General features: G+C 36.6%; 1 protein-coding gene across 4 annotated transcripts; it reads left to right on the top strand.

The window, feature by feature from the left end:
* The first annotated feature begins 458 nt into the window (after positions 1 to 458).
* On the top strand, positions 459 to 11,234 carry LOC100649546. 4 transcript variants are annotated; one of them, XM_003399144.4, is made up of 12 exons: positions 459 to 768; positions 2,510 to 2,612; positions 5,980 to 6,071; positions 7,889 to 7,998; positions 8,337 to 8,459; positions 8,545 to 8,697; positions 8,789 to 8,967; positions 9,069 to 9,371; positions 9,438 to 9,628; positions 9,701 to 9,889; positions 10,393 to 10,449; positions 10,849 to 11,234. In XM_003399144.4, exons 2-12 carry the CDS (start codon positions 2,519 to 2,521, stop codon positions 11,080 to 11,082), a joined length of 1,725 nt encoding a protein of 574 aa, XP_003399192.2. In that variant the 5' UTR covers positions 459 to 768; positions 2,510 to 2,518; the 3' UTR covers positions 11,083 to 11,234. The 4 variants fall into 4 exon arrangements, with proteins under 4 accessions (XP_003399192.2, XP_012169471.2, XP_012169469.2 ...); XM_012314081.3 differs by lacking the exon at positions 10,393 to 10,449 and having other exon boundaries at positions 460 to 768; XM_012314079.3 differs by lacking the exon at positions 10,393 to 10,449 and having other exon boundaries at positions 461 to 768; positions 9,701 to 9,901.
* The last annotated feature ends 68 nt before the right edge of the window (positions 11,235 to 11,302 follow it).

Raw genomic sequence — 11,302 nt, 5'->3', positions numbered from 1 at the left:
AAAAAAGAAAGTATTTAATATTTCTAAAGCTCTTTTGAGAAAGTGTTGAAAGAACAGTCGTTTCAGAGAAAAATGCCGTGCTATTTGAAAAAAAGAAATATACTCCTAGAAACCTAGAAATCTAGGTCATTGATGACCCACGTTTTTCTAAGTTTTTTAAAATGATTAAAATAAATTTCACGAACTAACAAATTTTTAACAATATAAATGATTTATATAACATTTCCAGAAAAAATAGGCAAATACAATATAATACTGTGCAAAAATTATTTTTTATGGTATAGTATATTTCAGTCTATTGTGACTCCCAGTGAAAAATATATAAAACTGTGTGTGGCAGTCAACCAATGTATTCAAATACGACTTTTGGAGTATTAATGTATTGTGTTATTGGCCGTGATGCCGGTAGGCAGGCGCTGCCTTCGCGCGATGACCCTCTTACCTCTTTACCGTTTCTTCCTGGCAAGTACGACTACCGCGCCGTGTCTCCACACTGGTCTCTAACTCTGGCGAACATTTCGCCGCGATCAGTTGCATTTGCTAGCCAGTAGCTATCAAGCAGGAGGTGTACATCTCATTTGTGCTGTATCATCATCCAATACCAATTTTGGTTGGATCATTTTGACGTACCAACGTCAAGTGATCCTACCTCTTACTCCTTTGATCGATTACCTTTCTATTATCCCTAGTTGATATTATCCTGATAATCTATCCACCTGTTAGTAGATTATCGTCAATGAAATATCGTGAATGAAAACAAGAAGATAGGTAAGACATTTTTCAATCGCTTTCTAGTTTCTTTACTTAGATTCTCGCTTATTAGTTAACCCTATAGTCCGTTCAAATTTCATCTAGTTATTTTTAAGCTTATATTTAATTTAGCTTTTAAACGTGTATTTTTAGCTTTATATTTGTGTTTTGTATGATGTATGATATAGAGATGTAGATAATTTGCTTTAGAAATGTGTGGAAATTTTAAATAGTATAGATACATGCATTTGATTGGTATCAAACTTTTGACAGTGTTTTGTTTATCATATATATGTGAGGATCTTGAAAGAATACCGCGTTTGTAAAAGCCGCGTAATCAATGAGTTTGAATATGTTCATGCCAGTCCGTCATGTATTGCTGATTCATCTCAGGATGATGATATATTGAATCTATTATGTGTAATCATCAAGTATGAAAAGTATGTGATTAAAATCTTTCTATTTTTATAATTTCATTATCCATTCATCGGATATATATATATTTCTGATAAGAACTATCAAATTATTATAAATAAATTCCTTATTGAGTATTGTATTTGAATATGTTACTGCAATAAATATGGCTTAAAACAGCATTAAGTATACTTTTTTTATGTACGAATATGAAAAATAGGAATATGAAAAATTATTTCTAGCGTATTAAGAACTGTACGTTAGCTATCGGATAGTAACTTGCCAACAAGTTTTTATTACAAAATTTACATATCAATTGATTCGATAAAAACCTAAATGAATAGATATCGCCATAGATTTACGTATGTTATATCGGTCGTGAAAAATAACAATAAAATCAGCTGGTCTAATATTTTTAGCCGGTAGTGTAGGTGTGAATTGATCTTGCGCATACTGTGCGCTCCATCTAATGCGGGATGAGAAAAGTGTCAGCCGCGAAACAAGGCTTCTAAACTTGTCTATCAAAGTGAATGACTTCAGTTCTATAGGGCGATCAATATACATATTTAAGTACGTTTTGTACTTGTTACATCCATTAGAACGAGTATAAGAAGATGCGCGTAGGAAGATTTAAGTAGTGTTCAAAATTCAGCGATTTACGAGACTCGTTCACGACCATGACTTTTCTTACTCGACTGTGACAAAAGCTGAGGCGTCGATTTAATTAGATGGTTTTTTTTGATTGGTTGGTGATTTTGTACTGACCAATCAGATTCGATTTTCATTTAATTGATGTGTTAGCACATTCTCGATCATAAGATACGATAAGATCTTATCAATGATACGAAAGTTTACGCGGGAAATATATACCGATCGAACAATCTATGAAATAATTATTACTGGTCGCAGATTTTTGTGTAAATGAACATTTAATGTATTTCTGCATTTTTAAATTTCGCATAAATGCATACAAATCTGTAATCTGATTATTATTAACTCTGCCGTTCTTCTCATTTCTGTGTGATTCGAAATTAACGTTATATTTCAATAGAAGTTACTAAAATATAGCTAGTTTTTAAATATTTGATTTTAGTATTCAATGTAATGTTACTACTTCTTGTGTATTTTACGTATCTACGTATTTTATGAATAAAGTATTCCAAAAAAGGAAGATATCTGGAAAGATACAAACATGAAGACGAAGTAAGGAGAACAACAGAGTTAGATAAAGAATTTGTACGTACTTTTTTATGTACTTGCTGATATTGAAATTATTTATTAGGTATCTTTTTTTAATGAAATCTCGTTTGTTTGAACTAAGAATTTTTATCCAATTCTGTTACAGTTAGGCAAGATGGAAAACGCGGAAGATGTGAAGACGACCGTGGAATTATATATCTATGACCTTACAAAGGGCATCGCCTCTATGATGTCTAGACTCGTCATCGGTAAATTAAAATATCTCTTAGACAAATGTGATGCATGGTGTTTTGGCATCGAAATGTAACAAAATGATGAATGATTATTACCAAGAAAAATATGAATTACTGGCCTCGTTCGTACCATCTAGGCCGTGTTGTGCGTTATTTAAAGGTACATTTCAGCGTCTTCTTCTAGTTCGCACGTGCGAGGTAAACAGGAACAACTAGGTATTTTTGAGCCATAAATATAAAAAACGACATACGCAAAATCCAATTCTCTATTTATTAGAAATACACACGGATCACAACTGAATGATGTAACCGATGACTACATTGATGAATAATTTATTGTCAATGATTCTGCAATGAATAATCTATGAATGAAAATATTGCTTATGTTATTAATACGTGACTTGTGAATTTTATAAAATTACAGTAGTATAAGTATTCTATTAGTTTAATAATTTCAATAATTAAAACTTTTCTTTTGTTTCCAGTAAAGAGTATTAAGCATGAAACGAGTTCCATATTCTAAAAAGCTCTGAATATTAAAATTTACAAATTTCCTTTATAGTTGGGTTATTAATAATGAATAAACGATTCAAGCAAATTTGACAAATACGCCAAAAGTTATCTTAGGATAGAGGAATTAAAAACTGTACCGTGCGATCTTAGGAATCGAAGCAATTTAAAGAGGAACAATCATAGAAATGAAACGAATCGTAGGGCAAAGGTAACTTGGCACAGGCGTGTTCGTCATTGGGACCGTCATTAGATTTGTTGTTTCGTGTGATCTTAATTTATTCTAAATTTGGGATACTGAGTACAGCGCTGGGAGAACATTTATAGTCAACATTCTCGTTGTTTTCACATTTATACGCCTATTACCTCTCATTATTTTCCTCGCTATTTTATTATTTCTTTTGCTAACTGTTCTATTTTCATAAATTATGATTGTTCATTGTTCATTATTTTTCAGTAAAATTAAGTTCGTGTCATATTACAAACAATCTTCTTATTATCGCACAATCTCATATCTCGATAAGGCTAACGATAAGATGTAATTATCCAATGAGGAATTATCAATGGAAAGTAAGGTGAAACAGAAAGCTCAAAGAATCTATTCGAAGAAAATTTGGGCGCATGTTGCGGTACAATGCGGAAGTAACGAGAAGAAGGAAGGGAGAAAGCGCTCGATTCGAACGAAATTCCACGGAAAAGTTGTAAAATACAACATACGCACACGTGTCTCCGCGAGACGTTTACGTCATGTATCCAAGGTTCGTTCGCCACTCACGATCAGTCGCCGAGCTTGCGGATCTATTTTCAGAAGCCACTACTTGTAATTGTTCGCGAGCTTGGTATTTCACACTGCACGCGATTCTCCTTACAAACAAATAAATACGCGGTTTGTACTCTTATCTACGCAGAGTACTGGAAAACGAATCAAGAGAACGAAGTTCAGGGACTGAAAACGGGAATGAAAAATGTTTAACGTTACGTGTTGCAGATGTACCGTGAAAATAATAAAACGGAGGCCAGACAATGCGGAATAACAACAAAGGAGAATGACGATGTTCGTTAAATCGAGTAAAAGAGCGCACAGTGAAACGAAATTCATTTTGCAATTTATTTCTCTTTTGTTAGTCAATCACGATGTGCAAACGTATCGCAGTTATGGATCATAAATATGTTCATCTTTTCGTACTATATTTCGTTCATTGAATTTCTTCAATACTTATCGAAACTCCAGAATAATTAATTGAGCTAGAGTCAAATGAATTATTAAATATTTTCCATATTTATCGCGATAGGTTTGTAGGCTACTATGTTATGAAATAAAGTTCGTTTCTCTTTGTATTTGACATAAACGAAATATCAGTGTTGCGTAATAATTTCAAAGAAATATAGTTCGTTTAACTATATTTAACTTATTGGAAGTTTGTTCTTAAATTAACGGAAAGTCAGTGAGAATTAGTTAGGATCGGTGAAATGTTGCATAATCTCTGAAAGTGGTGAATTGTCGAGCCGGACGGCTGTAGCAGCTATTTCTCGCGGTTATTTCACCACGACGACCCTCCCAGAAACGCGTTGCAATAAGATAATCGCGGATGTGCTTAGCTATTCCCGCGATGAGAAACTAGGTCGAAGGAGACTCGAGCCGACGATTACGAGCCCGAACCTCGTCCAAGCAAACTGAGATTGTACTTTTACGAAGCGAATTTATGCGGCAAGGACTTGGCGCGATATTATCGTATCGCACGAAGAGTTCGTTGGTCCTTGAGCAGTATTATTTATCGCGATCTACGAGTTCACTTGGCCATATCGATGCCAAAACACAAGTATCTTTGCATCGATGTAACTCATATCGTAAATTCTGTCCCTGATACAATTAACTTTATGCAGCACGTAAATTAAAATAACGACTAATTTTCTTATCTTTCTCATTTCTAAGGCATATTATAGTAAAAAAGATTCTTAAAACTATTTCCTATGTTATCGCTTTTCATAATACTTACGCGTATTTGATCTGTAGTTGCATGTATGGCTTTTCTAGATATGTACTCACCAGCACTGTTTTTACCGATAACGATTCACCGATACCAGACTTGATCGACGACAGGTTTAACCGATAATAATAGTAACAATACAACAGCAATGATTCATACAGAGTTTAACCAATTGTTTACAGTAAGCCCGAGCAAAGTACGAGCTCGGTTTAGAATATTGGAGTATTAGAGTATTACATCAGTTTGTGTTCTAGCTTTGTTCACCTAGGGAAGACGTATCTCGATCGTTATTGTTATCGGTTAATACCCGTCGTCGATTAAAGCTGTTTTTGGCGAAAATTGTCATCCATCAAGTCCGGTGTTGGTGAACTGTTCCCGGTAAAAACAGTGTGGATGAAATCTGTGTCGGCGATCTCAACGAGACCCGTGCTAAAATTATCAAAATATGACTGTACTAATTTCGATGTAATATTAGCATAACTAGGCCATTCCAAACATTCGCAATGCAAGACTTCTAATGTTTTAACTGTCCACCTAACGCGTCCACTGCGTAAATTTTGTATCCAAGTCGACGAACGATATCGCGACGTCCATAAATAATTTTATAAATGCAAAGTCACGAAATCTTATGGAGAATTCTATAACATAGGCGTACATTACGCACAGAGAAATCTGCAAAACGTCAGAGTATGGTACAGATGCTAATAAAAATTCGATCAGCGCTAAAGACACTCGGATAATTTGCATGCATATTTAAAAGAAAATTCATTCGTTCGTAGAAAACCGAATACGTTGAGATAAATTATATATAATTATAAATTAAGATAAATTACATAATCGATAAATGAATACTGATAATAGAAAACATTGTTGTCCACGCGTAGGTCAACATGTAGAGGGTATATGGCACACGGCGATCGTTGCTTACGGAAGAGAATACTTCTTCGGCCCATCTGGAATTCAAACTGCTCGGCCCGTGAGTATATCTCTGTATAATCATAGAATTATTTACAAAGGAAAAAGGAAAGAAAAGAAGGACGTTTTGAAGCGTCTCGAAGCGACGATCGTAAATAAAACTATTATCAATTGATCGATGAATATCCACGTGTACGATATGAACGATTAAGCGTTAAGTTACTCGAAATGCATCTCTCCATCGTCGAAATGGTGACCTATCGTGCCACGCGTTAGTAGTAGTGGCGAGTCATTCTGGCCATACGATACGCTAGACACGGAGTGGGTACTAAATTTGGTCTGGTTGAACCTAAAAATAATTCCCTCGAGCTTTACTTCGCTCTCTTTCACTCCTCTCTCTTTTTCATGGCTCTTTCCATCCCATAGCCCTATCGTCTAGATTTTACGAAGGCGAAAGCTATCGGTAAGTCTCTTCTCGGCTCAGCAAGGTCGATCCGTTAAATCTTCTGCTCGTAGTCGCGTATAACGTTGCTCGTCGATCTCTCAGCGCGCGAAAACAAAAAATGCTCCCATCTCGTGAAAGCCTCGGGTTTCCACCATCTATATTTAGCAACGGATCGAAACGTACTTGAAACGAGCCATGTTTTCAAATTCAAATTTCTCAAACTGAGATTGCAAGACGAAATCGAGTGCGTGAAGTTCGTCGAGTGCTGGAAACTAACTGTAAGTTGCGCAAATGTGATCGACAAGTTGGATGCAAGGCAAACGATGCGAAGATAGATCGACGATCTACGATCGAATTTAATGTTTCCCAAGGTTCGATCGCGCGTCGTTGCCCGCTCGTTGCCTCGTCGTTCGTCGTTCATCGCGCATCGTTTTGCTTCACTGCTGAACGACCGAACGAACGAACGAGCTACTTGACCGTCGTTAACATCGACGCGACCGTTACTGCGGTAGACGATCAGCTGGCAGGTGTTGTTTGATGTGCACAGTAGACGCGACGTCATAAGTAAAAGCAAACCGAAAACAGCGACGACGAAGAGCGTGCGCGCTGCCTGCCATGCGAACTCGAATATCGTTCGTTTATCTTGAGTTACGGTTGCCGGCTGCGTGGCGTCGAATCTGGAGGTGCCGCGACGCCAGTTCGTATTCGAGTGGTTCCTTGACGAGAAAACGGTTCATCGCGCTCTTGCCGATTCCGGTGTCTTCTCTTTGATCTTCCGCTTTTATCCGTCCATCAGACGCGACATCGTTCTTCTCGCACGACTCGACCAGGTGCAAAATAGTTTTAGTATGCTTGCAACGAAAGCAAACTCCAGTGCTGTACTATTTACGGTGATTGTTATCATACGCGTTTGTTGGTAACTCGGATAACTTAATGACCAATTGATCGTTTTCTTCGTGTCAATCGTGATAACTCGTATCATTTATTTTTCACTCGCCTTAATAATTGTACATACGTATTTGTAATTAGTTGTTGTATCATTAAATGTATTAGGTTCGTTTCAATATCCATTCGTTGAATTTCGTTCGATTATGAAATTTCTTCGAGACTCGTCGCTTCCTGTTGATCTTCCTCCTTGCGCCACTTTCGTCGTCTCCCGTTCTCTTTTTTCTCTCTTTTATTTGGCACATTCTTTCCTACGTTCTGCTGCAGAATGCAACACCGATACACTAGCCGTGGGCGGTTATTTTAAGCGTTTCTTACAGGGAAGCGCAAGTTTGTCGTGCTTCTAAAATTACGTGCACGCTAATGCCAGAGGGGGTGGAAGCACACTCACCGCTGAGCCGGCTGTCGCAGAATTGACATTGACGCGTTTTTCACCAATTTTTTCTTCACCAGTCATCGCACGCCGTTAATTTCACTCTCTATTTCAGGGTGGCACAGTGTTAGGAGAGCCGCACAAAGTGGAAAGAATCGGCGAAACATATCTGCCATATTCTGTCTTCTTCGAATACATAAACGGCTTGGGAGTGTCTACGTTCGCGTGAGTTATCATCGAATAAAGTAGAATCTAGGCGTCCGAAAATTCAAATAAATCTCGTTACTAAGAATAAGAGATAAGACAAATTAATTCATTATTTATTACATTGTCTGATTAATTTTACAATCTTCCAAATAATTAAATACAGTATAACTAGATACAAATAACAAATAACGTTCATTTTATATCATTATATCATTAATTAAGATTAGAATGTTTTTTACCTTCAAGTTTAAAAGAAAACGCGTAATCTTATGACTACACAGTTTTGCGAGCTGCTATTTATGATTTTTTATTTACAGCTAAATTTACTATGATTGTTATTTGTCGTTAAATTACAGCCCGGGTACTTACAACCTCTTCAAACATAACTGCAACAGCTTCACAAACGAAGTCAGTAATTTTCTGGTGGGTCAAGATATTCCCAAGTATATCCTAGATCTGCCGGAGGAAATACTACAAACGTACGAATTATTATCCGTTAAGTTTGATACTTTCCTTTCTTTTTCTCTTAATCTTCATTTCTTATTAAAATTTAAATTGTTTTAGACCGATCGGACAACAGATTGGAGGACTCATAGAAGGTTTGTGCAGTAGCGCGAGTAGAGCATTTATAGTTGATCCAACATTCCTTGAACCAAGAAATCATAGAGAGGTTTCGCCGGAATTTCAACTTTTAAATGAGGCTATCGAAGAAGCAAGGTAAAGCGGTTTTCGCGTCTCGTTTATTAGTTTTCGTTTCTTGTCTTTTCTTTTTGTGACCGTCTTTAGTACGATGTAACTATTGTGGCAGATTAAATTCAATCGCGCTAGAAGAAAGGAGAAACGAGATCAACGAGAAACTCGCGAAGAAAGATAGAAAGAAAAAAAAGAAGAAGAAGGAGAAGAAGCAAAAAGGAAGCAAGGATAGTGGTGCGAGCGATAGCAATAGTACCGGACCCAGTAATTGTACACACATGGCGGAAAGTGAAAGTATATCGATTTCGTAAAATAAGATACCTGTATTTCTTAACTGTCTTCTATATTTTATTTATTTTTCTCTTTATCGCTATATTGTCTTCATACGAATTTAGGTGCTATAAGCTTGAGCGAAATGCAAGCTTCGAACGGCGAGAGCACGGAGGTGCTACCATCGGAGAGAGTGATGCAGATGGAGGAAGAAGAGAAAAAGGAACTGGAAGAAAGGAAACGTCATCGAGATCCCCCCATCGTGTTTAAGGACTCAGTGGACATCAAAGAAGAGTACCAGACGTTAGTCAAGCTGCTGAATGGGAAATTGAACGAAGAGGAACGCGTGTGCATAGATGAGCTTCGACAATACGTCTTGGAGAACGAGGGTTCTTGGGCTCTCGGAGACAACTTTTTAAATTTCGTAGGTAAGACGACGAAAAACGATATTCTTCGTTGTAAGAGTATGTATCAAAGACAATTTGTGTATTTAGGACGAATACTGTATGATAAAGCTCTGGCAAGTGACGCAAGGGTGAAATTATTGAACATACTCTCGGTTGCTGCGTTAAAGGACGATGTAATCTTACTATTGCATCAGGACAGAAGGGAACATATAATTATGAATTACGCTTTTGATATCGATCGTCATCCTGCCGAAGAGCAACTTCCTCTTGCACAATTTGTAAGCAAATTAGAATCGTCTGTGTGCATCGATAAATTTAACGAGTTTTTAATTTTCAATTATACGTTATAGTTGGCAAACATGTTCGAAAACCTTAGTAGTTCAGAATGGTTGTTGTATATATCGGAATGGCAACATCAAACTCAAAATATCAGTAACATAAGGGTAACGACGAAAGTTGCAGTGCATTCGTTGCTTTCCAATTCGGTTGACTTGCAAGTTCGTGGTGCCGCTATTATTCACAATCTTGCCTGCAAGGAGGTAAAAACTGTGGTCTGTATCCTTCCTATCCAATTAACAATTTCCTGTTTCGTTTTGATTACACATCTAATATTCAACGTGAGAAGGAAAACAGAGAGAAAGAAAACCTAATTCTTCAGCGCGCAATTCTAAGATAAAATAATGTGTAGTTTGCAGTGTCGCATAACGAACGCTTTTACTATCACTTTTCAACTAATCCAACAAACAAAGTGACGCTTTCTTTATCGCGAATAGAAGTGCTGCCTTTATTAATAAATTAGCTGTACTTATAAAGGTATTAAACCGTGAGAGGTACTTTAACCATGTATCAAATTTGGTAACTGATTCACGGACGAGCAACGATATCGTCCCAAAAACAATTTCCTATTATAAATAGCTATGATTCAAGTAATATATAAATACGTTTTCTCGTTGCTCGTTTGTATTTGTATACATGTATACAATGTTGCGATGCAGTTGGAATTAATGGATACCTATCGAGAGACCGGATACTGTGTTTTCAGAAAATGAACAAAAGCAAAAATCTGCGGCGACTTTTACCAAAAGGCAGCATTTCTAAGGTACTTGTCTGAACATGTATGTATAATTTAACCGCACGTTACGGTAAGTCGTCCATCAAAAATTTACGATTTCATATCCATGAACTGCGCAAATGCACATTTTATCAATAGCAATAATATGATTTAAATAACCGTACATTCATCGCCATCATCGTCGTCATCATTATCATCCTCGTCATCGTCATCGATTTAATTTTGCATTATACATACATCGAATAACCAAAGAAAGCAGCGTCAGTTCGGATATTAATTTATTTATATCTATCCTTTTCGAAGAGCGAGGAAGTGGACCTTTTTTTTATTGTTTAGCATTTTCTATCTGTCGTTTTGCAGTCTTCGATGTGTAATTGAACAATCGTGATTTCATTTTAATCGTCTTTCGTTTTATGAAATGCATAGGTGTTCGATGACGTCGCTGTAGAATTGACAATGGCACTGTTGCAATATTTCAATGGCAGCCCTGCTGAAGAACAGTTGTACGCGTGCATGAAGTCATTGGCACGTTTCACGCAGATCAGCGGCCAAGATGTACCGCAACTTATACAAATGATTGGGCCGGAACCAAACAAGTTTCGCGGAACGTCCGAGAGGATCGATGAACAAATCGATCAGGTTAATAAGAAGTTGCGTTAACGTGACTCGCAATTCGACTCGCATTAATAAGAAATATTGTTAAATTCCAAAATACGATGCTATCGGGAAACAGATTAATTGTGTTATAATTGAATTTTTACATAGAGATTTTATTGAAATTATCTGAATATAGCATATTATTATAATTATTATTAGTAATTGTTGTCATTTAATATTATTATTATTACTATTATTATAATTATATTACCATTATCGAAAA

This window comes from Bombus terrestris, chromosome 11 (assembly GCF_910591885.1).
Source record: "Bombus terrestris chromosome 11, iyBomTerr1.2, whole genome shotgun sequence".
Classification (NCBI taxonomy): Eukaryota; Metazoa; Arthropoda; class Insecta; order Hymenoptera; family Apidae; genus Bombus; species Bombus terrestris.
The sequence above is the reverse complement of the archived record's forward strand: the minus strand, read 5'-3'. Positions and strand labels throughout refer to the sequence as shown.

Coding starts and splice junctions, on each gene's coding strand:
- LOC100649546 (XM_003399144.4), top strand. CDS start 2,519: ATGGAAAACGCGGAAGATGTGAAGACGACCGTGGAATTATATATCTAT. Junction 8,968..9,068: donor ACACATGGCGGAAAGTGAAA/GTATATCGATTT, acceptor ATACGAATTTAG/GTGCTATAAGCTTGAGCGAA. Junction 9,372..9,437: donor CAACTTTTTAAATTTCGTAG/GTAAGACGACGA, acceptor TTGTGTATTTAG/GACGAATACTGTATGATAAA.